A 27,676-nucleotide genomic window follows, 5' to 3' on the forward strand; every position below is an offset into this window, starting at 1 on the left:
GTCTTTTTGGCTTCATTAAGTAGCTGTCCATCATAAAACAGAGATTGTTGACCAGAAGAGATTCCAGACTACACAAAAGTATAATTACGCGTTTTTAGAATATATGTATACAATCATATGTCTATTCAACAGTCAAGAGTCCACCCCCCTTTATATATGTATTTGTATATGTTATTCAATTCTTTATCTCTCTAAACACACCAATATATTTATATATATATATTACCTCAACTTCTAATAAAGCCTTGAGATCTTCAATGGCCATCTGCGAGTCAATCTCGAGATGGTACATTTCATCGGTTTCGGTGGTGACGACAATTCTCATGACGTAAAGAAAATAATGAAAAACAAGAAGAGGAAGAGGAGTAGAAGAAAAAGAAGAAAAGAGAGAGAAAGAGAGAGATGAAAAAAAAAGAAAACGATAGAATAGAATAGAAAAAGAATATATGAATGTATACAAGTAACTAGAACGGTCAGACCACTCATCGAATAAAATCATCTCGACCGCTTTGAGCCGGCGCTTAATATAAAACGTCACATACAAAAAGTGTATATATGTGAATGAATAGGGAAAGAAAAGGAATAAGATGCTGATTATTTGATTTGATTTTATTATCGATAGTATTAGTATTAGTATCAGTATTAGTATTGAAAAATGCATTTAACAGATTGAATGTAAAAAGAGAAAAGAGAAAAGAAAAAGCAAAAGCAAAAGAGAAACAAAGATTTCTGTATAGATTTTGTATTTTGTATTTTCTGGAATATTTTAGAAAGGATCTAGCATGAAATGGTAGACTTGTCCAGCAGAGTCCTTCAGTCGGCGAACGCACGAAGGATCTGAAGAAAACGAGACAACAGATGACACTAGATTGCTGAGCTTTGGCAGGCCAAGAGGAGGTAATCCAAGTGTAGGGAAAAATGATGCTGCAGTGGCAGTAACGGCAGCAGCAGCAGCAGAAGCAGCTTTAGTCATCGCTGGATTCTTTTTGGGCCTTCTATGTAAAAGTGTAGAACGAGGAGCGGTAATGGTGGGTGTAGTAAAGGTTTTGGTGGCAGTGACGAGGGTAGGTGAAGTAGCTGTAGTGGTAGTGGCTTTTGATGTAATGGATTTTGTGGTGGTAGAAGTAGTAGATGTAGGAACAAGAGTAGGAATTGAAGAAATAGAAGCTGTGATATTAGTATTATTATTATTAGTAGTAGAAATAGTAATAGTAGTAGTGGCGGTGGTAGTGGTAATATTAGTAGTAGCCCAAGCATGGAAGAGAGCTACGACGCGTGTGTGTCCAGCGTCGGCAGCAAGAGCTTTTGCTGTCTTTCCAACATTGTTGCAAAGTGATCGGTCCGCAGACGTCTGGAGTAAGGTGTGGACAATGTCCTGTTTGCCAGTCCAGCTCGCAAAGTGCAGGGCAGTAAACCCATTTCGATCTACCCGGTCCACATCTACACCTAACCGAATCAAGACTCGCACCAGACGACTGTAACCACAGAGTGCTGCCAGATGTAATAATGTGTGCTCATGGCAGTTTGTCAGAGAGATCTTTTCAGAACTCCATTGTTGGCATCTGTCAAGCCCAATCAATACGCCCATCATTTGATCCTCAAGGTGCCCACAGTACAGAGCCTGAGCATTGCTATATGCTGCAGACACTGCCGCAAATGTCCTTTCTTGTGGGTATTGTTGATGATATTGTTGTTGTTGTTGTTGTGGCTGAGGCGTAGAAGAATTCTTTCGTTGTTGATTGTCAGATGTGTCCCCTTGAACGATGCGCATCGCAATCTGACGCGCATCTTCTACTTTACCCATAGTTTTGAGACCGACCACTTGAAGAGCAAGCTCCATCAAAGCACGATCGCTTTCGTCAAAATAGGTAAACAGTACAACGTCTTGTCCCTCCAACATTAATGGATGCTCCTTGAACGACACCACAACAGGGCCGGCTGTGGGTGCAGGTGGAAGGATACACAAGAGCGTATTCGGACTCCAACAGTGGGTAGGCACTGCAGGATTTTCACCAAACAAACATGTCAAACCTTCATAAAAGTTAGAACCGAGCACAGTAACTTCGGCTCCACCATATATTGGTCCTTCTGAAGGAATCAAGCGGTGCAGGCGAGGAAGCGTTACATTCGATTTTGCATCTTCGGCCGCGTGACGTTGTTGGATCTTGGCATACAAATTGTTGGCCTGCCACTGCTGCTGCTGTACACAACTTGTGTTTGTCACGCGACGACGTTGAGAAGATGGAGGGGTTTGAAATTGAGATAGGATCTGTTGTTGATGCTGTTCAGGAGGGAGAAGAGGGTGTTGAAGTATGTGTTGAGTATGCGATTTTTGCTGCTGTTGAATTTGGTGCTGGGCCTGCTGTACTTGTTGCTGTATTATTTGTACTTGTTGTTGCTGTAATTGCTGCTGTAATTGATGTTGCTGATGTGGTTGGATCTGGAGTGACGATTGGGCCTGAGCTTGAGCCTGAGCTTGTGCTTGAGCTTGTGCTTGAGCCTGAGCCTGAGCTTGTGCTTGAGCCTGAGCTTGTGCTTGTGCTTGAGCCTGAGCCTGAGCCTGAGCTTGAGCCTGAGCCTGAGCCTGTGCTTGAGCCTGAGCTTGTGCTTGTGCTTGAGCCTGTGCTTGAGCCTGTGCTTGAGCCTGTGCTTGAGCCTGTGCTTGAGCCTGAGCCTGTGCTTGAGCCTGAGCTTGTGCTTGTGCTTGAGCCTGAGCTTGTTGAGCCTGTACCTGAGCTTGAGCCTGTGCCTGAGCTTGAGCCTGTGCCTGAGCTTGAGCCTGTGCCTGAGCTTGAGCCTGTGCCTGTGCCTGAGCTTGAGCCTGTGCCTGAGCTTGAGCTTGGGCCTGAGCCTGAGCGTGTGCTTGAGCTTGAGCTTGAGCTTGAGCCTGAGCGTGAGCCTGAGCGTGGGCCTGTGCTTGAGCTTGAGCTTGAGCGTGAGATTGAGCCTGAATTTGATGATGTGACTGATGCTGCTGTTGAATATGCGTCTGCTGTTGTATTTGCTGAATATGTTGTTGCTGTGGTGTCAGTAGATGCTCTATTGAAATCTCGTTTGTGTTAAAGAAATCAAACATGGTTCCTTCTGTCATCGAATCGAAAGTAGACAGCTGCAGATTTGCATTCAAAGTCGGAGTGGATGTTTGTTCCTGTGCGACTGGTGAAGGTGTTTGATCATAATCTTTTGTTTCTGGACTATTTACAGTTTCTTCGAGTTGAGAGGCAGGGGTGGCAGGTGTTGATGCTACAGGACTAGAGACACCTGAATCTGTATCTGCCCCTCCTTCTTGTTGAAGACTAGGGTTTCCTCCACTTCCAGCTCCAGCTCCACCTCCACCTCCTCCAGCAGCAAACTTTCGTTTCGGGTTTTCTTCGGCTGGTGATGATTCTAAATCAGTTCGAAGACGTTTGCGAGTAGAGGTAGTCGAATTGGTTGCAGTAGATATTGTGGTGCCCGTTGTAGGTTGAATCTTTGAGCTTTTGTGGTCATCGGTGATCATTATGGGAGGTGATCTTCCGGTAGCAATTACATGGTTGTGATAATCCTTAACTGTAAAGACCACTCTGAAACCCACCTTTTCGCTATGGTGACGACAATAACAAGTTATTCGAGTGGGAAGAGTAGCCTCTCCTCCACGAAAATCAATAGTCTCACTACAGTTGAATAGTAAGATCTTGCGTCGTTCTAAATTCATTACTTCTTCATCGTTTAGGTCAGGAAGATCGTTGGCAAATAAGGCAGCCAATTTCGCAGCGCCACCTTCTTTGTTAGCTGCTCTGGCTGCCTTGTTGTCTCTTTTACGTTTCAGTCTTTTCCGCTATTCAAAAAAGCAAATAAAAATTACTTATAAATAATAGCCCAAGAAAAAAGAGAGAGAGAAAAAGCAAACAAGAATAACAACAATATTTGCCGTACCTCGCGATGAACACAACTTGCACACATAATAATCTCTTTGTCTTCATGGCTGTCACACACCACGGCGGCTTCGAGTCGGAGAACATCAGACTCAGACAAGGTAGATCGATCTTCAGTATGTTTTGGATGTTTACGTTTCAGCTTGTCTTTGGCTACCAGGTGTTCAGGCAAATGCAGACTTGGCCAATGAGTGGCCAAATCGCCTGCAGTGTTGACTAGCTGAATGCAAATTTTGATCTGTGTTTCTACACGACTTTTTGCACCCTTCCCAGGCAACCCAAGCACGCGAATCTGCCAGGGAGCTTCAATTTTTGTCCTTTAATCGGTGTGTGTGTATGATATCAGATACAGAGCAAGGTATTTTATTATATATATATTAGACTTACATCATAGAATCTTCAAGTGCGGGGTCCAGTACAAGTTTGGTGGGTGGGGTATACATGGACTGCGATGCATCATCTTCTTTAGGACCAAGTTGACTATTCACAAGTTAGTCGGGTTTCCAAGAATTTTAAGACTCTTAAGAGTCTCTTAGTTTACATATTTATACTCATGTATATATGCATTTACCCGTTAAGAGCTGTTTGTGCAAGGAAGTCTTCAAAATTGAGGAAATTACGAGCCAAGATAGGAATGGCATGTAGCAAAGGATTCACGAATACCTATACATTCAATTCAATCTGTTTTTTTGAGAAAAAAAAAAGAGATCGCAAATTCTTCTTATTCTTCTTCTTATTCTTCGTCACCGTCTTCTTTTACATATAAAGTATATAGAGAGATTTTTAAAAAAAGATATTTTTTTTCTTACGTTCAGGAGAGATGAATGGCTAGTATCTTTTTGCTTCTGTTTCGGTTCTCCCTTCTTGGTCTCTGAATCTTCTGTTTCGCAAGGAGTTTCCTGAAGGTGTGGTGGATAATCCATAAACTGAGCATCATTTAAATGTTCAGGTTCTTGTTTAATTTGATTTTGAGACATCAACTGTGATGGATCTATACCTAAATATGAATTTATATATACATATATAAAATATTAAAAGGTAAGAACTATGTGAATACATATGCGTATGTAAGATTATAATTATATAACACACTACTCCTTCAAAAGCAAATCATTATTCTCTTCTTTTTGTTTGTTTTACCCATAGTGGCAGGTTCAAGCTTGTTGAACTGAAGTTGTTGTGCATTGTATTCGGCCACTTGGTTGAGAAACAGATCCATAACTTCATCGCCATGTTCGTTCATTGGGATCTCGGACGAATCAAGAGCCAAGATATTCCGCTCAGATGAATCCAATAAAGACAGGTCACCATCTGTGTTTAAAAGGTCCTGCTTGTCGGATGACTTGAGGGGAAGTGACATGGCGCAAGGGCTCCAATAAAATAAAAAGAAGGAGTATTAGGGGGAGGAAGAAGGAGGAGGGAAGGGAAGGGAAGGAGGGAGAGAAGGGAGGAAGAAAAATATATACGTAATAGAACTCAGGTTCTTTCTCCTATGTGATTGGCTAACTAGCTTTCAAGTGTGGGGATAGGATAGGCTTTATTTATTTTTTGAAGGAGGGGAGAACAAGAACAAGAAGAACAACAATGGCGGACCTTTATTGGTGTTCAATATTCTATTTGCACGCGGATCTCGTTTATCCGCTTGTCAACGTCACTCAATTTTTATGTATAAATATCTACTATACATATATACATATATATATTTAGCCTTTTTTTTTTTACCTCTGTAGTGATAAAAATTGTGAAGGGTTCAATTTACCAAAAAAATTGATGGTTTTTTGTGTTGTGTTGTAAATACAGTACATATACCTTTGTAGTATAAAAACAGGCAACATCTTGTTGTGATTGGTGCTGAAGTTAAAGGTTAATTCTACACTTTATTTTTATTTTGGTTATCCATTCAGCGATTTCTATTAATCTTTAAAAGATAAGCAACTGTGATTAATTAGCCTTTGATCTCCCACTCTTCACCAAGTTGCTTGACTATATATAAAGACCTACAGCTTGTAGAATGTAAGTAGACAATATTATTGTAAATTAAATAATTAAAATGTCGTAAAAATGGGAACTTTTAAGTGGTGTACAAGAGAAAAGAAAATATATATAAGAAAAAAACACTTGTATTCCCAACTGCAGGATTTGTTTCATACTATATACGCTTATAAATATATAAATATTTACGTTTTTATATGCATATTTTTATCCGATAAAAAAAGGTTTGTTATTTAAATATTTGTATATATATATATATCTTTTGAAGCTTAAGAAGATTTAACATCAAATGGAGTGACATGGGAGAAATGAATTTGTATGGTATATTGAATGTTAGTATATCTGAAAGCCGATGTCTTTCTTTTCCTTTCTCACTTTTACTGAGATCTATGAATATCCAAAAAGCACATCTTTTTACAAACTAATCTTTGTGCAGATATACACTACCACTATTTAGCTATGTAATACAGGTAGCTTGTTTACTTAAAGAAAGAATCTCAGATTCATAAATTTTTGGGCCATGCGTTTTTTTTAAAAAAATATATATAGTATATGTATGTATCTATGTATGTATGTGTCTTTGTGTGGAGATTTCATCTCATAGATTGGAATTACAGCTTTATAATGAACTTAACCACGCATTTTAATAATTTTATTATCAAATACTTATATGTGCGCTTCTACAACACTGTTAACTTTGCGTAGTAAATTAATCTATTGTATAGTACCTTATAAGTGGCTGTCTTCATCTTATCGTAATCTCTGAATGGTAGTGTATACTATGAAACGTCAAATATCAAGAGATAATCAGTGATACTCATGTAATCAAGATCCTACAAGTTACAGTTTTTTTTTCAAGATAAGATATAGATGGGTTTAAATGCCCAAAATGTTTGTGAGATAGGAAAAATATAACAGGGATAAAATTAAACTTGCAAAATACCAGGCTTCAAGAAGTCAATAAAATTTAAAAGATCAACAAATAAAAATGAAAAGTAAAAGAGCAAATTTGCAGTCATTATTCTTAAGCCTAAATATTTAAAGAATTCACTGTCCTCCTTTTATATAATGCTTATTACTAAACATATGCGTATAGCACAATTCACCAATAATTACAAATATCAGGTATCTTAAAGATTACATTTGTTAGGGCATTACATTCTTTCAGTAAGTTGGTAAATTTCTTTGATATTATTTTGTACTGCGTAAGGGATAAGGCGAAATACTTTGTATTGATCACAGAGAGATGATGAAACGAAAGTGGGATATTCAAAAGGTGCTTTTACTTTTGAGCTACAATACCAAAGCAAAATATGAAAAATATAAATAAATAGGTGGGTTAACACCAAGGATAACCATGGTGAAATAGAGCAATATATTGAAGTATTTTATATTTATATGTAAGTCTATTACCCGACGTATCAAGATAATGAATGTATTTTTGTAGCATTCTTTTTTCAAAAAAAAAAACGTATATATCATAAAAACCAGGTATTCATTAATTTAACATTTATATGATAAGCCTAGCTCAAATCCGTATTCATGAGCGACTGTACATACTCGGATAGATTTGTTATTGGCTCAAGGTGAACAGTTTTAATCATACGAGAAAAATAAAAACCTGGTAGACCTTCCATATCACCGTTAGTAAGAAAATATCCATAAACCCAATATCTTCCAGGCGTGTTATTTTTTAAGCAGAGCTTTTCGAGTTGACTTTGCTCCTGGTATTTATCCAGTGAATTGTATGAGAATGGTTCACCAGATGAGAAAACCTGCTGCTTAATATTGTTTCGTTGGGATTGACTACATCCCCATAATAAGAATAGCAAGCTTTCATCTTCAGTATATGACAAACAGGCAGCTGTTCCATCGCGAACCTCAAGGGTCATTTTAACCTTAAATACAGCTCTAGCATCATCACACAGACCTCCGCACTTGTCTGCCATAGCACATAGTCCACAAGTCTTGCATATCCATTGCATGTGTAGCTTTAGCAGTTTGATATGACACACGGCCTTGAACAACCGCCTTTGCTCTGGTACTGATTCACCCAGCATATACGTCGGAATATCTTGGTCAACTGATATGTTAAGATCTTGAGAAGTCTCAATTAATGTGAAATATGTGCAGGTTGTCCCAAAGCCATATATTACACTTCCTTGCCTTTTAGGTTTTAGGCCTAAATTAGTGAATAAAACAACTGATCCAGGAATGACACCCAACGGCATGATCTGTAATCCCAGGTTTATATATATGTCAAAGGTACTCAATCCAGATCTTAAGCGGACCAGAATGCTGTGCGAGGTCATTTGAGGGCATCCTACACGATGTGTCTTGTAAAGCTCCCATATTCGCTGTCTGTTCTCTGGCATTAAACTGTCTCGGCTCGAAACATACTCTTTGTATACCACCAATCCTATTAAATTTATTGTTTTCTGAATGTGCTTGCCACTGTACTCAGAATTGTACTGCGCTGATATTTTCTGAATTCCTTTAACGTCGTATATCTTTGGTACTTTAAAGTGTAAGATTGGATTCAACACAGGTACAATATGTATCTTGGATGTATTCGTAGCGATTGGTACAATTTTCATTTTTGAGCCGACTCTCCAGAGAGACTGTCTAGGGTTTTTATATGAGCTGGCCATCCATCTTCCTATATGGAATTGAGCTAATTGATAAAGGCTGTCTCTTTCTGAGCTTAATACAAGTGTAACAAAGTGCGGGGAGACAGTTTGGCAAGTAGAGTCTGGATGAATAACATCATAACATATAGCAATAATATGGCTTTCCAAAACAACAGTATTCTTTGAAGAAAAAACCGCACGAGTAGGTTGGATATTTCGAATATGTAAAATAGTCAAGACATCATCTTTTTCTTCAGCTTTAAAGTGGTCAAGGAACGAGTTTATCACCGACGCATCAGGCAAGTTTGTTAACAAGTGAGACTGCCCAGTAAAAAGGATATCAACATCTTCTATATAGCATGTTAAGTAAATATTTTCTGTTTTGCACGCGTTCCCACTGGAGTTTTTGAAAGAGGTTTCTTCGTTGATGTAATCAAATCGTCGGATAATACAAAGTGTCTCAATCAAGATAATGTCCCTTGAATGGTCCTTAGGGTAAACTACCAACAGCGGAATATATCCTGTACCATCCTTTAAGCAGAGCTGTCCGTCTGAAAACGCATCCACTACACCTATGATAGGACAATCTTCAAATGAAGCATGCTGAATATTCAGATCACTCAGGGGAGGACTGTATTTGCTTTGAGATTTTTGAGATCCAAGCTTTTTTAATTTTTCAATTGAAGGGTAAGTCTGCAAGGAAAATTTGGCGTTTCTGGATGAAGGGACGGCGTTACAGAATTGGTTGAATTCCAAAAAGCTAGTAAACCTAGATAATTTCTGGTCCGCGGCTTCATTATGATCTTGAGAGAGCAGAGTTGATGCATAATTTTGTGTTGCTTGGAGTAGTGCATTCGGAGACATAGAAATACTCATAAAAAGCTGATAATAATATAATGTCCATTTGAATTCGAGCGTCTGTAAAAGTTGCATAAAATTCATATTTTCATCAAAGCTTGATTGATCAAGGCTATTCATAGAGCATGCCTTCATATCTAAGGGAATTTCACTGGCAGTCGTATATATTGGGATACTCAATATTTCGATACGAGATCGTGGGCAAGCTATCAGAAACGAGTAGGTCTTTGGCGCATCTGAAGAGAATGGCGATTTCCAATGGTTGTTTAGTAAAAGACTATTGTCCGCTTGAATTTGAACTGAGTGTATATGATGTAGACGAATTCTTGTTTTGGGATGACAAGGCAAAGATAAACGTGCTGAATGAAATAAGCAAAGTGTATACTGATGATCTATTTCATATATTCCCAATACACTATCAATTGCCCGTGTAATTACTCCTTCGTATGTATGTGAGTCATCTGCATCACTTTTGAGCCACACGGCAGGCGGAAAAACTGAAGTATGTTCCGTTAGCGATGGGATTCGAGCAGCAGCATTTTCCAAGATCTGTCCTTGATATTGAGTTATACAGAAATACTTCGACTGGATAGGTATGTAGCGTAAAATTCCGCGCTTGGTTTGATTGAGCGCCAAGGTGGCCACCTGGACATCCGAAAATACATAATAATTTCCAATCCGAAAATCCCAGTAATATTTGATAAACTCTTTTCCAAGGAACCAAACACAAAGTGTATAGTCTTCATCCTCGAGTTCAACAAAATAACATGGAATACTACCAGCCTTTCTTTGGTAGACGCCCGATATTGCGCTAACTTTCCCTGAAATATTCAATACTGCAAGTTGATTCGATTTCCTTAATTGTAACGGTCGATAGATAATGCTATCATTAAGCAATTTTTGACATCGCGCTGTGTGTTTTTGCATGATTACATCCAATCCGTCAAGGCAGCTTGGATCCCAAATGAATCCCACAAACACACTACCGTCTGTCAATATTGTCCAGGTCCATTGGCGTAAACACACGATTTGATTGTTTGAATAAGGATTAATTTGATCTACTTGACATTTGACATTTTGATGGGTAGTTGGATCGACCAGTTGAATTATTGGACAGGAAAAATTATTATCATTTGGGACGATCTGGATCCTAGCCACAATATAAGCCTTTGAAAGTGAGGAAGACGTGCTTTGGTTTTGTGCGAGAAGCTCATGCACTAATTGTATAATCATTGATCAATCTTGGGTTCTTGTTTGTTGAGAGACTTAAATGGTTGGTATCAGTTGAAAAGCAAAATAAATTTAACACCCGGGAATCGTGCTTAAGTAAAACGTTAAGCTATAAGTTTTTCAACCTGAAATTGAGATTACTCTAAAAAACAATTAGACAACTGAGATTTTTAATTTTATTTTGATGTTCGCCAGCAAACGCGGTTAAATATTGTTAATTCAACCAGATACAGTTGGTGTGGACAGATTAAAAAGATCAAAACAAAGATCAAAGTAAGATTAGCCAATAAGATTATTTTATAGTCTTCCGCAAACTGCAATATTGGGCAAAGGGATTTATTTTTATAAAAATGTTTGATGCAAATATATGTATTGATGGATAAGGAGGAAAACATATGAATAAGGTTAGGGAAGTAGGGATATATGATACAAAGACTAGTAACACAGTAAGAATGTGGATGGTAGTAACAAGGGGTTTTCTCAATTTGACACAGTCAATTCTAAGTAACCAGAACGGTCGATATCATTTGCAACATAGCCGGAAGTTACAGAAAAAGGTCGACCTTTTATTCAAATCTGTATTATTATTGGAATATACCACTCGCATACATGGCTGGACTATCTTATTAAGGCGCTACTTTATTTTTATATTGTCCATTGAAAATAAATCGATATCATATGTAATACTTTAGCCGATCTACAACTGATCCATACCTTATTTAACTACGAAACGTTGGATATCAAGAGTAGTAACTGTAATTTTATTCGCTTTTTTGGCTCGAGATAGCCCATCTTCCGGACCAGCTCAAAGTCCCAAATTTTTCTATCAGGACAATATTGAATCTATAATAGTATCAGCAAATATTCCATCAAGATTTTCCTTTGGTGTAAAAAGTCTAAAAGTTGAAAAAAGTAACGTTATTATTAATCAACCAGAACTTCAAAATACTGCATATCATACTCATATATTTACTTTGTCTACCTTGAGACTCTTATGGTCAGTCACAAAATAAAAGTCAAAAAAAATGTATTTTTATATTACACTTACCTTTGGCACACTAAAGTATAAGTCTTTGAGGAGTGGTATGATCCAAATAAATATAAAAATGGTAAGCTGCAATCTAGTCATTGTATCATATATAAAACTGGTCTGTGCTCATTCATCATGTACTGAAAGATATCAGAGAGAAAGAAATAGCTGTATATGCGCTAGTTTTATTACCATGGCCCTTTTGAAAATCTATTGTCAAAGTCAGGATCACAGGGCAGACTCATATTCGGCTAACATTACCATTATCGCTAAAGCGGGTTACCAAATCTCTAAACAGAATAGCCTCATTTAGAAAATTTCTGTAACCGCTGGGCAAAAATAAGACAAGTAGTTGGCTTGCAGACTGATGCATCTCATGAGATATAATCCTTTCAGATCATGTCAGGCAATTACCCAAACAATCGTATAAGAGAAACCATCATCAATATAACTAATCAGCAATCATTGCCTTATTCTGACGGAGAAAATGAGCTACAAGGAGAAATGCCGGCACCTCCACTGTCGTCAAAACGCAATAACCAGGCACAAACATCTCCAAAAGTTGAGGAGATTCGCAAAATGATTCGGCACATATTGACCAAGCTTGGGAAACGAAAGCGACCTGCACCTTCAATCGCTCATCTAGGCGAGCAGTTACGATCTAACAATGTCTCGACCCAGTTTGAAAACGAAGATACAGTAGAGTTGCTTTTTCGATTGAGAGAGGTGCTTTTACTTTGTCAAGACATGGATGAAAAACTAGGTATTCAGATACTTACCCAAAGGTAATTTTTTCTTGAAGAATATAAAGGTTAATAGGATATAGAAAACAAAACTCAATGGCTCTGCTGAGTAGTGAACGAACACCAAGCAACTCTCCAGCATCCTCGAGATCAAATTCCCCAGTCCCTTCACCAAAGTCTGCCGTGCCCTCTCGATCGTTTGAGGCATCACCCACAAATGCACATAACTCTACTATAAAAAAAGAATCAAGAGTTGATTTTGAAAAGATCCTTTTTCTTCTTGACGAATTAGTCATCAATGACTGTCGCTATAAATCGGCAAACCCTAAACCAACCCAACCACCATATATGATGCAGTCAGTGCTTGTGGATATTGCAATAATTCTGGTTAATATTCGCTCAGACTCAGTGGGCTTATATAACATTGGTGCAACCATGCTTCCTGCATTTGAGACATTTAACGATGGTGCCCTGGCTGGAAAGCTTTTGTCATTTTTCATTGACATATTACTTCCAAAGTTAATGGCCTGTAAAGAAGAGTCAAAGTCACGCGGGGACAGGTTTCCATCGCGCAGAAAGCAGCAACCTTCTACTTATAATAGTGGTAAAAACTATTTTTCTTTTGAACATATGTACATGTTTATAAAAGTAACAGTCTATAGAGCTATAATATAAACATCAAATTCTTATCTAGTTACAGTCCCATCCACAAAACATCAACACACCCAAAGCGTAACACCTACGATTAACATTCAAAGTGCCGACGTGGAAGATAATACCGACAAAGAGCATACCCAACCTGTCCGATCATCTAATCTAACTATCGATACTCGTCTATCCCAATCCCAAACCCAGTCCCCTATGAACCCACGTTCTCCCGGAGGACCGCCACGATCTCCTGCAATACAAAGCCAATACAGTCACCAACAACTTATGGAAACACACCATGCCTACGCATTATTTACACCTTTACTCTTTTTCATGATCCAATACCTTAACCCATATCTTTCATCCTCTCGCGCCGGTACACAAACCAATTTATCGGCCGCGATTTCTCGCCAGTCTTCTTCTATCAACAATTTTCATTGTGCTCTACGTTTCATGATTGCTACAAAACCTGATTTGTATTTCGATATCCTTGACGTTATTTCCCATAGTACCCCGGAGGTCAAGTTTCGAGCATGTCAGGTTCTGTTCCATTATTACAATATCGGTGTCGGCCATGTCTCCGTAGCAGAGCCACTTCCAAAACTAGGCATCGTGGAAGAAATTGCTATCCTAGAAAGAAACAGAAAACGACAAGAATTTGAGAGCATTAGACAACAAGAGCAACAACAGTCAGACCCTACCTTCTTGGAGACAATGATCGGCACAAATGTCGCTGGAATAAACCGAAAATACCGCAACGGAGCCGGTGGAAATACAAGGTCCCCACAGCTAAACCACAGAGGAAGTGGCACATCAGACTCTAACGATGATGACTACAATGATGATTTTCATGTTTGGTACCCTCATATGTTCACAAAACCTTACAGCCAAACAGAATCTGGGGAACAAAGTACTCAGCAAATTCCAAATGCTACATATATTCCTGATTCTGGAGTAATAGATTATGCAAACGGGTCTTATTGTAATGAATGCTACAAAGAAATGGAAGATTATGGACTGAGGTGCTACCAATGCAAATGCAATGTTCACTACAATTGCTTCAACCAACGTATGGCAACCAATGATCTCGACATAATGCTTTATGTTAAAGAAGGCGGGGTGCAAAAGGTTGTCAGCCCTCAGTTCTGTCATATTCCACCACAACCTCGCTTCTCACATCTGCATGGCAATGAACATGGAGGATATGGTGTGTGTGCAGCGCAGGTGGATATATTTGGTCATCATTTTCATCTTGTCAACTTGTATACTATTATGCTATGTGCTTCTTGCGTGCTTCCATTGTGGGGAATTTCACAGCAGGGCTATCGATGTTCAACATGCAACCGTTTTATTCATCCAGAATGCCTAGCACAGGCCAAGAGAGATAGAAATACGAATAACCAACACTCAATACTCCATACTTGTCAACCTTATAAGTCACTCCTGGAAAGCGATACAAAGATCACACAGAAAGAACTTTCCAAACAATTGTTTTCATTTTATGGTAACCTTGTTCCTAAAGGAGAGAATGAACTAATGGGCCGAAGCTTTGAAGAAGTGGGAACCGTGTTGAATGTTTTACTACTACAAGAGAACATACTTCATTGCGGAGTCGCTGCTGGATGCTTGTTGGTATGCTACTTGTCGGATGATCCACTCACGTCAAACACAAGAGATAGCGGGGCTCTCACCTTTGCTCAGCCATGCCCTGCCTTACGACGGGGCATCGAATTATGCATAACATATCTTGAATCAGGAAGCTGCAAAGGATCTTCCTTTCTCAGTGATTTCTACAGCAACAGACATCACAGCCTTGGAGAGTGGATGTTGAGTAAAGAGGATTATTTGTCCCATCTTGCTGCCATGATGAAGTCGTTAGCCAAGTCTTCTAATGAAGGAACGATCCAGTCTGTGATCCAAACCGCTTCAGAGGTCAAACGCAGATCAGCAGGAGATGCCCGAGGATTCCTTCAAGTCGTTCCAAATCCATTCACAGAACGTTGGAATGATGATGATGACTTTGATGACGAATCTTGCCTACCTCAAGAAATTATGGAACGATCTGCTATGTTAGCTTGGCTTATGGAGAACCTGCACTTGAAAAGCAAAAAGACCGGGGAGATTATGCTACAGCACATGTGTAATCTTGGTCTCTTTGAACGAAAGGATGCAGCACCTATCCTTTTCACTTCTGACACCACTGCCACCGGATCTTTTTTGCAAAGCCCCCACTCTTTACCACTGTCATCTGAAAATGAACCTGTTCAATGTGTTTTTCCAGTACCATTTGCAATAGACTGCTCACCAACAGTCGAAACATTGATTAACAGCATAGAAGCATGTTTTGATGATATTGATATCACACTGAATGAGTGTGGCATGCTTCTTCTGGTCCGACGTTGTTGGCCTGATCCGTTCATGTCACGTTACACAACCGATAGACTTATCCACGCAATTTTAACTTGGATATTTCAAGAAGACGAAAAACTGTCAACATTACATGCTCAATATATATCCAATAAGCACCAGATTCCTGGTGTCCGGCAGAACAGGTATACACACGCAGCTCAACTGGCTCTTCTATCAAGGACAAGAGGATTGGCAGGAGAGAAACAGCGCCAAAGCATCGCCTTTGGTACGACAGCTGGAATGAGTAACGGTACTGGAAGTGCGTATGTAACCATACGCACAGCCCTAAGAGATCGATATGTCTTCCCTTGGTTAGCAGCAGTACATTCTATGGATCCAAGTATGTATGCATCGATACTATCTGATACTATTGAACGAATTGTGGACGGAAGACGAGAAGAGTGCATGATTCCCGAGTGGATGGAACAACAAAACCACAAGGTATTTTGTACTATAGTCTTGATAAAAAAAGGGAGGGGCTGACCTTTGGTATAGAAAACCACATCTCGAAGATATGATGAATACATGGGGTACATATTGAAACTAAAGCTTGGTGGTTTAACCTTCAGCAGTCAAGATTATATGCTTGAAAGATGGCTTAATAAGGCATACGACGACTTTGAAGCCACAGGAGTATTAAAGGTAAAAATTTAACTTTCTATTTATATAAGTTGTATCCGTTTTCTCACACACTTTTTAATTTTAGGATAATGAGCCTGTCGATGTATCTAATCTTGCCAGGCTCTGCTCAACGAAAAACGTAGCATCGAAATATTCTGCAGCACCATCTGTAGTATCAGACTCAACCCATCCCTACGATACAATCACGAATCTGTTTGAAACAAAAGATATTGAAAGTATTGATCAAGGCATTCGCTGGCTGACTCTTTTCATGCATTCTGGGTTTGTTACACTACTGTATAACAGTAATAAGACCATACTAACAATGCTTTTGTAGAATTGGAATATCTTCAGAAGCTTTATCAAAAATATCAAGATTATTGATCGCAGCCGGTGCATCTATCAGAACACTCGCAGAATTCCTTAAGCTAGTTTGGTTCCAAGCTGTTAATGTACTCAAGATTACTACGTCTCGTGCTGCCATTATTGACATTGTTGGATACATTAATGAAAAAACATCGGGATCACTATTTTCTCTCAATGAGACTCCAAATTTACCAACTGAACGTTTGGCCAGGTAATAAGATTTTAGTTAATAGCGGTAATTCACAGATGTCTAACTTTTCTTTCTTTACTCTAAAAAACTAGTACACAAAAATTTGTAAAATATTCTGTAGTACTGACATGCTTTGCTTACAATTGTCCATTGGCCAATATTACTGAGCTTGATATTGTTCCATACTTTGGGGACCATGTTGCCAGAGTAATGTAAGTCTGCGTAGCGTGATTGTTATTGATTCAATTATTCAATTGTATTTAACAGGCGGACAAAACGTGCTTCTCTTGACAAAGATAATACTTCCCCAATGCGTGCAGATGAGAACACTCCTATAATTCGCTGTATGATTAAGTATCTTCGATACGACCAAATTAATGTTCGTACAGATGTAATCAAGATGTTCTACGCTTTAATATACTGGGGATTTGGAATAAGTAATAAATCGGATTTTGCTACCAAATGCATGTCAGCCCTTATACCAGCGTAAGAGTTGACTTTATTATTTGGAATTAAGGAATTCTAGCTAATGAACACGCGTGTTTGTGTGTATGTGTGTTTAGGATTTGGGAAATGTTGCCTCCGAACCACGATCATATTAGTGACATAAATCTTAACTTACTGATGAAACTTCTCAGTATAGACGTACGTTACTTCCAGGCGTGCGTTTATGAGATATTTGAAGACTCGAACTGGGAAGTCAGGTAAAATAAAAACATTATAAATGTATGAATTATAACTATAGACTAATCACAAAAATCGGTACAAAAAAAAAGATATAAAGGACTGGATCATCTTTATGGACTATTCACAAAAATGGATTATGCTTTCCAGACAAAGTGGTTACAAATGTTGACACATCTTGGCCCTGTATTCAGTTATTTCGTTGGGTGTTTATGGGACAAAGAAGTAAGACATCCGATAAAAAAAACTTTAGCTTTAAGACAAACTACTTACTTTGGCATGCCTTTAGGAAAATGTTCGCTCAAAGACCTTTGCGCTCATTCGTACTTTCGGTACATTGCATCTTCGCTCAGCATTCTGGTGCTGGGAGGCATATTTTATGGCAGCATCAGACCGCCAAAAAATACCCTTGGTTAGCCTCATGATAAATCTTCATGCTATATTCCCAGAGTGGCAGGTCCTACAATGGGAGGCACTACTTGGTGCTCTTGAGATGAAGCGGTCCGATAAATCCGATACCCGATCCCTGGATATTTTGGATCATTACATGCGCTCAGACCACAGCACAAAAGATAAAGATCATGATGATTCTGCTTCTGAGATTGCTGCCGACTCAGAAAATTCAAAAGTTCTTATGCTTTCTCTTGCACTTCAGATGCTGAGTAATCATATAAGCATTACCCCTACACAAATATCCAGGTTTAAACTAATTTTGGTTGAGCAAATGGGATTTAATAACTGTCGCCGGTTCGAAAACGCTGCAGATGAGTACGTGGTTACATTTGGAGAATTTTGCTATGATCCAAAAGATCCGTCTCAAGATGCCATGATGATATCAACCTCTCGTGGTTTGAAGAAGGTTATGGATAGTTTTTCACCACTTCCGGCTGAAACAGTAGCATCGATGCCGTCTGATGTCTTGGAGCAAAATAGACTAAAATTGACCGAAAACAGTAGCCCAGGCATTCATTTCATTGATGTGGTGTTGAAAATGTTCAACTCTTCTGTTGACTTGACAAAGGTCAGCCATATAATTGTAAAAGCATGGCTTGAAATAATCCTGATAGTCGTCTACAAGGTAAATATATATATATATATTAAATGGTTTATATAATATATTTTTAAACATATCTTAGCATAACATTTTAGTACACGAATATGAGCTCAGTGTCGTGAACTGCATGAAACAAATCATCGAACTTTTAATCAAGGAAATAAGCGAAGAAAACAAGCTATTGATTCTTGAGATTTTAAAGTGTCTTCTTCGACGATCGGATCATTTGACTGCCATGATTCTTCTAAAGCAAATTATGGCTTTAGGAAAGCTTATGACAAAGCTTGGTGGAAAGGTCACTGAACCAGTGTATCTTAAGGCAAAACAATTCTTAAAAGGGGCCTTTCTCCGCTTTGCGGGCGCTGGATTGTTTGTACTTTTATTTAAGGCAAGTAGTGGTGTGTAAAAAATAGCTTTTTTTTAGATAACTGAGGATTTACGATGATTTTAGAACCGAACAGTACAGGATTCTGGTAACCGGGATGTAGACCTCTTCTATATACTTCGCACTATAATTGATCCCGAAGATGTTGTTCCTGACGAAGACATGAGAGAGGTTATATATCTTCGTGATCAGCCAGTTCGTGATGTTTTGGATAAACTGATGAAACAGCAAATGGAAAGAAGTTCGTTTTCAACGGTATTGTATAATATGTGTCGATACGTTGAAACCGTTCATTCACACCCATACTCGGAGACCATATTAAATGGTAATTAATGCACATTTCGGGTCATTTTATACTTAAAAGGATTCGCCTAATATAAATTACAGATTACGCGGGATTTCTCACAACACTTGTTAAGCACACTTCTGGGTGGAGGCGCTCAGAGTGGAACATTAACCCTGTTCTTACAATGTCTGCAATATTTCTTAAAGAACATCCTTATCATTTTTCGGTAAGTATTCAGATTAACAGCTAGACGTGTGACTTACACACATTCTATAGATTTTGCTTGCGCCCATCCAGATCTTATTCAAGCATGGAATTGCACATTGTGATTTAGAGGCTGAGAGCGTTGTTAAACTCATGGCAGCTTATTCTGCTATTTCTTCCATTCCTGGCACACAGCCACAGAATGTATTTGCAGAAACGATAATTGAAGAAGTTAAAGCAGGAATGAACAATCGGCTTAGACTCAATAGAACCACATTAATGACCTTGTTACAGGTAAATGAGTAGAAACCTCTAATTAAGAACTATAAACACTAACTTAATTTAAAATCAACTAGCTTATTTTGTGGGATAACGACAAAGAAGGAAAAACTTGGTACACCTCTATAGAAAATGAATTTTTAGGAGAAATGGCTCATGGGCGACAACGGAACCACTACTTTAAGGACAAGCTGCCATTTATCTTGGACCCTGTCGTGAACTTTATAAAATCACAGGTTGTGGTTTCTCCATTTACAGAAAATGATTTCCGAACCTACAATACAGCATCTCAAATATTAGTTCTCTTGTGCAGAGAGGATCGGAAGTATCTCAGTCGAGCACTTGCATTACAAAGGGTATTATACTTCTTTCTTAATTTTTACTAAAAATCAAACACATGGCTAAAAAAATATTAATTGCTAGCTTGATGAAACCCGGTATTGCTTAAGGTTCCTCACTTGGTTTATCCTTGCTTTATTATCTGACGGGGCAGATGAATGCCTCAAAGGGATTCTCGAGTTTGAGGATGTGTTTACCGACCTCTTAACCCAAACTTTAAACTCTGTTCAAGCTGCACTTGATAGTACAGAAGCAAATTTTGCAGATAGTACATCAAGCGAAGCACTGGCACTTTGTTTTCTTGTTCTCAAGAGCTGGCTTCTTTTAAGATCACGCTCAAACAATGTATGTGTTAATGTTGACGAAAAAGAGCATGTTCAATCAGACCCGTTGATGTTGTGGATGTCTGTTTGGCCAGCATTGCGCCGGATCCTGTATGGTATTGAATCCTCAACCTTGTTTGTGGTAAGTGTTTTCTGCGCTGTCTTAAACTTGGACAAAATTAACTACTAGAATGGTATATATATATACATAACATATACATAACATATGAACTTTATGTTAGCCCGGAAACTATGGATTGTCGATATGGTCTATGTTCCTTTCCTTGTTACAATTTCTTTTTGGGTGTCATAGTAGCATTGTTCTGATTAATGCCAACGAATGGAGCAGTTTATTGGATACCCTTGTTACTCAGGTAAGAAATTGTTTTTTTTTCGTTAAGTTGAGCACTCTATTTACGATACTTTAAATTGATCCTTTTTAATGTTTTTTTTTTCGCTTCTAGTTATCGGTTACAAACGGAATCGATGAGCTGATGAGTAGTTCCGTCGAAGAGACATCCCCTCTCTATGAATTTAAAGGCAGAGTAACAAAAGTGCGCCAGATGTTTGACGTTCCTCCTATTGAGGTTCCTGCTGATATGTTAATCGACCAATTATACCTTGTACTGCGTTCTGTTATGCAATCACAAGCCGATAACCTTGCCTTTCCTGGTGCTACCAGAGTTATGACAACAGCAATGGGGTTGCCACAATAAAAAAAACATATAGAAAGCACACTTAATTTTGTAATAGATTTCATAATTCATCATTTGCAAAGCTCTCTATCCTTTAATCTCCATAAAAATCACCCTCTCGGTATCTACTTTTACCATTATTGAGGTACGGATCCTAAAACAAAAACCTAAATTACTCGGGGTAGTCAGACTTTGAATAGAGCTTATTGTTTGTTTTTTTTTAATAAAAAAAAAGTAATTTGATCCAAAAACCCAAAACAATTCGGTGGGATATTCAAATGGGCTCACTTTTTATTTTTATTTTTTTGGAAATAAACTGATGACTTGGATAAGATGCTTTTTGTCTATGGAATAGTTGGTTAAATGTAATAGAGACATATAGAGAATTTATATAAATAACAAGTAAAGATATTTGTTTTATTCAAACGGCCGTACAATTGATTTACGTAATGGTGAACAAGACTTGCAAAGACCTCTTTACAGGTTGGTGCTTCGCTAGTCTTCAGCAAGTTAGACTAGGAATAAGTTATAATAAGGAGATATCACAAAAAAGAATACAAGAAGTTTATAAGCCTTAATTGACTAGCTTTAATTTATTGATACTTAACTTGGATCGAGGAGATTATTACTGGTTACTTTGATGACATTATATTGATGATTGTATTGGTAATAATATATATATATATATATATCTGATTGACCGAACACATTTTTGACTACTTATTTTTTCTTCAACCTGTCCACACAAAATGTATAAAAATACACCTATATGTTTATAGTAAATCCCGTTTTTATATAAAAATTAAAAAGAAAAAGAAAAACCTTTATATATATACATTTCTTTGTATTCTGTTGGTTCTTTGGATACAATATACATATATAAATAATTGTGTTTCCGAACTGGCGCAAAGTGATACGTATGATTGCAAATGGTAAAAGCAGAAAAATCCGCAGGGTCCTTTTTAAGTTGAAGCATAAAATATATATATACACATACATACTGGATACATTATATATATATATATTTAAAAAAAGAATATAACAAAAAGGGGGGGAATAGACAGATAATTATTATTTCTTTAAAAAAGCAAACAAGAATGTTGGATATTAGTCAAATGAAAAGAAACGCAACCAGGTATCATGAATCAATATGTACACAATCGCCTTTGAATATTAGCTGCCACTGTTTCATTTGCCTTGCAGATATCCGGTGAAATTATGTTAGCCATATTTTTCAGAACACAGTTGTTCAATTCCATATTTCCAATAATGGGCATTTCGGTACAGTTGCCAAACAACATGATCAGATCAGTAAAAAGATTCTTGATTTTGCTATCATTGTTGCATTGGCCATGAAGGAAACAACAAGATCCTTTTTGATACTCGCTTCAGAAGGCGACTTGATAACAGTGTATTCAATTCGCTGGAAGAGCTTAGAAGCGATCACTGATGAGCTTTCATTGTCCATTGATTTTTTCACACCTTCACGATCACAATAAGTAAACACTGTATATGGCTGACAGTAATGTGGTAGAGCCAGATGACTTGAAGCACGACAAAGAAAATAAGTGCTTGGGTGGTGGGTGTGGTATACACACCACAGTTGAGTAAAATACAAGCACCATAATCCAGAGCGAATACTATAGTTGCTAATGTACCTGGCTGGGTCACATCCCAGGAACGTAATCCCACCAAGCATTCGTACACCTTGCGCTGCTTCATTGTTAACCAAATATTGACCAACGGATATCTTTAAATTAGCGAACCGTCTATATAAACAGCAATGGCCTTCTTTCTTAAATAAGCAACACTTTTACAGTACCAATTGTTCCCTTTTCAAATTTATCTGTATACCTTTGTATAAATCCAATTGAAGCTGTCTTGCTTGGTCAACAAAATTAAGTTCGACTGGCTGGCTGTGTTGATACATTTGACTCAATATCCTTGTTTTTTTTTCAGCTGTATTGGTGGATCAAAAAATCTTGGTATGTTATGGTGAATGCAACAAAGTAAAAAGTCAAAGGGCCTATTTTTTGGCTCTTTTGTTCCAGTTGAGGCAAACTATTTGGTACAAATTACCAGCTTTAGTCTTTGTTAAACTAGAGTGCTGTCTTTTTTTGTCCAATTCAAACTATTGGCAACCAGAAAGCATTTCCCGGTGCGGTAACTGACTGGTGAACCAGTGATGACATATTGGCACAGAAGCTTGGCTCAACAACATTACCATCGAATAATCATTTTGACGGAATGATCGAATTGCATTCAAATATGTGGTCACTCACGCCTATAATGTTGTCGTGATTACTGAATACAGTGCATTCTGCAATAATTTTTCTGTAATCGCAGTGACGGAGAGAAAACAGTTTCAACTTCAACTGTTCATAATCTATATGTTTTTGTCTTTTTCGTCAACAATTCTGTCCATTGATTTACATGCGTGCATAATTGCTTGATGAAAATCGTGCTGTGGTCAATGTGGTCAATGCGGATACTGTGGCAAGAGACAATAAAGCCACGTCCTCAGAATGGCTGTCAAGACTAGCATCTATAACAAATACGATCAGTATTCGCTGACTCGTTTTTGGGCGTTTTCACACCTTACCATCATTACTGCATTCTGTCTGGCTCCTAGCGATACGATTTCTTGAGGTATCGGCAGGTTTATATGTATATCTATTATGGCTATAAGAGTGGCAGCTGTGCCAAAACCAGGCAAATGGGTGCCTTTTATTTTCTTAATAGCCAATAATTTCTCTACTGTTTTTGAGTAAGATGATGTTATCAGCAACAATTTATAAGAGTGACATAAAATCTTTTTCTTTAAAAAATAAAAATAAAATAATAGTTATGAGATTGTTCCATTATTCTTGAAAGTATTTGTAAGTTGTAATGACCACGTTAAGTATTGGAATGCATGTTTTATTCAGGTTAATTGTTTATGGAATTTGTAAACTAAATGGAAGCATAATTGTTGTGACGAGATTCAATTGTGAAGCCATATGACACTACCATATTTGGACGCTTCTGCATAATCGTCAAGAGCCACATTTCAATAAGCTTGGTCTTCTTCCTGATAAATAATCAAAAGCTTTACACATACTCTTTGGGTAGAAATCTCACTAGCTTAATCCCCAACACCTAATAGCTCTACATTAGAAAGCTCAAAAGAGATGCTTGCTGTATAATAATCGATACTGCCATTATTTATCTTGATTTTTTTTAAAAAAAAGAAAGATACTCTTTTCATATCTGCCATTTTTTCTGGCTTGTAAAAGATGGCAGTTATGCTACCACTTTTTCTTCTTTTAGCCGTAGCATAATGTAATTAAAATTAATATGAATAAAAATGAAAAAAAAACTTAAATTTGAAATAAAGTAATATAAATATGTCTAATAAAAATTGGACCTTTTTTTTGAAAATATTTCATACCAATAAAGATGTGAATATTAAAGTGTTGGAGTGTTTGAGGAATAAGGAACTCAATTAGTTTTATAATTATGTTTTTTTTATTGATGAGACAAGAGTTAATACGCACATAAGAGATACCTTTGGAACATGTGCGTGGAATTTCCGTTAATCCTAAGTACTGGAATTATTGAATATAAAGCAGGTGAGTTTAAGCGACTGTCAGAATTAGATCAACCATATTTGACTTCATTATTCGATAGGTGTTTGACCCTTGATCTAGTATTCGTTATTTTTACTGAGCGTAAAAGAAAACATCAAGTCCGATACGCAAGTAAATTTTTTTTTTTTATTTTTTTTTGGTATTTATTGGTAAAACTCTCCTTCTCCCCCCTCAATATTGTGTAGATAGCCACAGAGATGTTTCTATTTGTATTTGTATGTGTATTTGTATGTGTATTTGTATTTGTGTTTGTGTGCCTAAATATATATAAATATATTGTAAAGGAGAAAGGGAAACAATGGTACAAGAAAGCTATTTTTGTCTCTCTTGTCCATCGAAAGATCTTGTCCGTAGTGCCGCTTCCTGGTGTCACACTACACACTAACACTAACACTAATACTAACACTCACAGTCTAGTGCAGTTTGTATTAAAACCACAATACAAGATTAAATCCAAAATATATATAAGAATTCCTATTTTTATTAGCTTATTTTATTTTATTTAAATGATGACTAAATTGACTGTACAGATGTTTTCATACCTGCTCATACGTCCGTGTAGCTAATGTTATGCCCGTTCGTTCGTTTATTTACCTATTTGTATCGGAGAGACTGTCAAGAAGTATTCAAGTTGAACAATTGTTTGTGCGGTCGATTTGACTTGATTCTTGTATCACATATTAAAAATAGGGGATGAATGAAGATAAAGTAAGAAAAAAATAAAAAATAAAAGGGGTGTGATGTAGAATCTTCATTTTATTGATGTTTGGGACACCAAAAAAAGAAAAAAGAATAAGCTCCATATTGTTTTGACTTTCCACAGAAGATTCTCTTTTCTAAACAGTCAAGGCCTTTCTTTAAACACAAACACAGAGATGTATATAAAGTAAACTAAAATAATCAACAGCAGATTATTCTTATTATAAACAAAAACAGATGCTTTTCATAATAATCACAATCTCAACCTCAATCAACATATATTGATTTGTTTCATGCCGTAAAAAAGAAAATACCAAGTTCGGATAAGTTACAATCTTGCTCAATTTTGATGTTTTATTTTTGGCTCAACGAACCTCTTCCAAATCAAGCAAAATCAATCACCAAAGAAAAGAAGAAGAAGAAAAATATTAAGGGAATCACTATGGATATAATTAACCTTTTTTTACTTTTATTTTTAAAACAATCAAATTTTGTTGCCTAGCAACATATTGTTATTATTACTACTACACACAGTTAGAAACACTAATAATAATAATAATAATAAACCAAGGCATATATAACGTCAAACATTAATGACTACATATATATTATCTCACACACACACATATACATATATACTACATCCAATTATAAGAAGAAGAATAAGAAGAAGAAGAAAAAAACTGGGGCGACAGATTGACGTAGAGTTTGGTAGTGCAAAGCTACTCAAATGATTCAATGACTTGTCTATTTTTGGCAACTGTGTCTCAAAGTGATATATATGTATATATACTATTATATAATAATAAGAAAAAAAAATAGCAGTTGTGGTAGTAATTTTAATAGGGAATATATATATACATTGATAGTGATAGTGATAGTGATGAAATATGAATTGTTTGGACCTTACTTGGACGCACACTCCACTCATGGGACCAACTTAACTTGGAAGTACTTTCTATTATTACTAAAAAAAGAGCCCATTGTAAATTAGGCATTAAGAATATAAAATATATAAAAAGATATAAAAATAAAGGATCTATTCTCATCTTTACTTGTTTCTTTCTCTCTTATTAACAACAATTATATTTACAAATATTTATATATATATATATCTTCTTTAAATAATATTAATAATAATATACTTCAATATCAATGACTAGTCTACCAAAATTCCATTCATTTGGCAAACGAAGCTCTGTTCAGCCCAAAAAGGCTCCTAAAGAGAAGCCAAGAGTCGTAATCCGTACCTTATCATCCTCTAGCTTTTCTATGGTGTCTCCAGCCACAAAAATGCGTAAACGACTGTCGACCTTTTTGAATGGAAGTAGTTCGACCAGTAACAACAGTTCTCCCGAACAAGGATCCTTTAGACACAGTCTCTTTTCTATCAGACAGAATGGACCAGGAGATTGTTCAGACAATACAAGCACAACATCGTCAGAATCAGACCACACTCCAAGCTCCCCGTTATCCCAAAAACAGCAACTACTACTACAACAGCAACAAGATAATAATAATAACAATCATGAGCATCATCATCAACCGTCATCAGTGCCAGTATCAGAATTTGGAGTAGTTTCGATAGACAGCCACCTTGAACACCATGCAAATGACCCTGCAATCACAAAACAACCACAGGATGTCTGGTGTACTCACCAAGATATCTGGGTTGTTTCACCCCCTAATCCCATCAAAAACCAAAACCAAAACCAACTCCAATACCAATATTATAATCATCATCATCAGCAGCAGCAGCAGAAACGGCAGCAACCTCAACTTCAACCTGTCACGCCTCACACAAACCCAAAGCCAGAATTGGTCCGACTGCAGCTTGCTCAGCAGGTCAGCCGTGTACTAGGTTCGGTTATGGCCGATGTAGATGAGGAAATCGATCAAGAGTGGGAGATAAGCAGGGCTGCATTGACCTTGAGTCTATCTCATTGTGTTTAAATTAATTATATATTCCTTTCATTCTATTTATTCAAATTTTTCCTTTTCTTTTTTGTATATATCACCAAAACCCTCTCTATCTCTTACTTTAATCTATCAATCTATCTACCCGTTTCTACCATCCTTTTACTACCACATTTTCCTTTCGCTCTCTCCGCACCCACGCACAAGCACACGCATACGCATACGCATACGCATACGCATACGCATACACACACGCACACGCACACAAACACGCACACAAACACACACATATATATAATGTAATTCATCAATTTTCCTCTCTTTTTCTTTTTTCATTTATTTAATTATTACTTTTATTTTTATATTATATATATCTATTACTTTTGTCCGTTTTTTCTATTACATACATTGCATTCAACAATTTCGCATCAAAGAAATCAACAAGAAAGTTGATGTATAATGTATATACATAAAAAAATACATGCGTATCCATGGAAACCAAAAAAAAATCCAAATCAAGTAATAAAGAAATGATTGGATGTTTAAATGTC

At 37.2% G+C, this 27,676-nt stretch overlaps 5 protein-coding genes across 5 annotated transcripts; 2 read left to right on the top strand and 3 right to left on the bottom strand.

Moving 5' to 3' along the window:
* Window positions 1–1,261: 1,261 nt before the first annotated feature.
* On the bottom strand, window positions 1,262–1,510 carry PHYBLDRAFT_94492 (hypothetical protein; the record flags this gene model as incomplete). Its single annotated transcript, XM_018443862.1, has 1 exon — window positions 1,262–1,510. A coding segment is annotated over one exon (249 nt), but the record flags the coding sequence as incomplete, so codon positions are not given.
* Window positions 1,511–6,953: 5,443 nt separating this feature from the next.
* PHYBLDRAFT_66594 (hypothetical protein) lies at window positions 6,954–10,627 on the bottom strand (the record flags this gene model as incomplete). The annotated part of the gene is made up of 3 exons (XM_018441662.1): window positions 6,954–6,984; window positions 7,065–7,199; window positions 7,467–10,627. The coding sequence occupies 3 exons, from the start codon at window positions 10,625–10,627 to the stop codon at window positions 6,954–6,956; spliced, it is 3,327 nt and encodes a 1,108-aa protein (XP_018289149.1).
* A 1,426-nt stretch (window positions 10,628–12,053) lies between these two features.
* Window positions 12,054–20,901, top strand: PHYBLDRAFT_66593 (hypothetical protein; the record flags this gene model as incomplete). Its single annotated transcript, XM_018441661.1, has 19 exons — window positions 12,054–12,439; window positions 12,466–13,001; window positions 13,092–15,895; window positions 15,950–16,096; window positions 16,161–16,372; window positions 16,413–16,652; window positions 16,724–16,843; window positions 16,899–17,117; window positions 17,195–17,335; window positions 17,408–17,540; window positions 17,605–18,393; window positions 18,452–18,742; window positions 18,821–19,079; window positions 19,142–19,266; window positions 19,317–19,538; window positions 19,601–19,879; window positions 19,947–20,327; window positions 20,428–20,559; window positions 20,650–20,901. The coding sequence occupies 19 exons, from the start codon at window positions 12,054–12,056 to the stop codon at window positions 20,899–20,901; spliced, it is 7,668 nt and encodes a 2,555-aa protein (XP_018289150.1).
* A 1,282-nt stretch (window positions 20,902–22,183) lies between these two features.
* Window positions 22,184–23,928, bottom strand: PHYBLDRAFT_147621 (hypothetical protein; the record flags this gene model as incomplete). The annotated part of the gene is made up of 5 exons (XM_018431918.1): window positions 22,184–22,424; window positions 22,539–22,649; window positions 23,314–23,425; window positions 23,483–23,577; window positions 23,834–23,928. 5 exons carry the CDS (start codon window positions 23,926–23,928, stop codon window positions 22,184–22,186), a joined length of 654 nt encoding a protein of 217 aa, XP_018289151.1.
* Window positions 23,929–26,295: 2,367 nt separating this feature from the next.
* Window positions 26,296–27,495, top strand: PHYBLDRAFT_182124 (hypothetical protein). The gene has a single exon (XM_018438567.1). It carries the CDS (start codon window positions 26,364–26,366, stop codon window positions 27,159–27,161), a length of 798 nt encoding a protein of 265 aa, XP_018289152.1. The 5' UTR covers window positions 26,296–26,363; the 3' UTR covers window positions 27,162–27,495.
* Window positions 27,496–27,676: the final 181 nt, after the last annotated feature.

Source organism: Phycomyces blakesleeanus, assembly GCF_001638985.1.
Source record: "Phycomyces blakesleeanus NRRL 1555(-) unplaced genomic scaffold PHYBLscaffold_16, whole genome shotgun sequence".
Classification (NCBI taxonomy): Eukaryota; Fungi; Mucoromycota; class Mucoromycetes; order Mucorales; family Phycomycetaceae; genus Phycomyces; species Phycomyces blakesleeanus.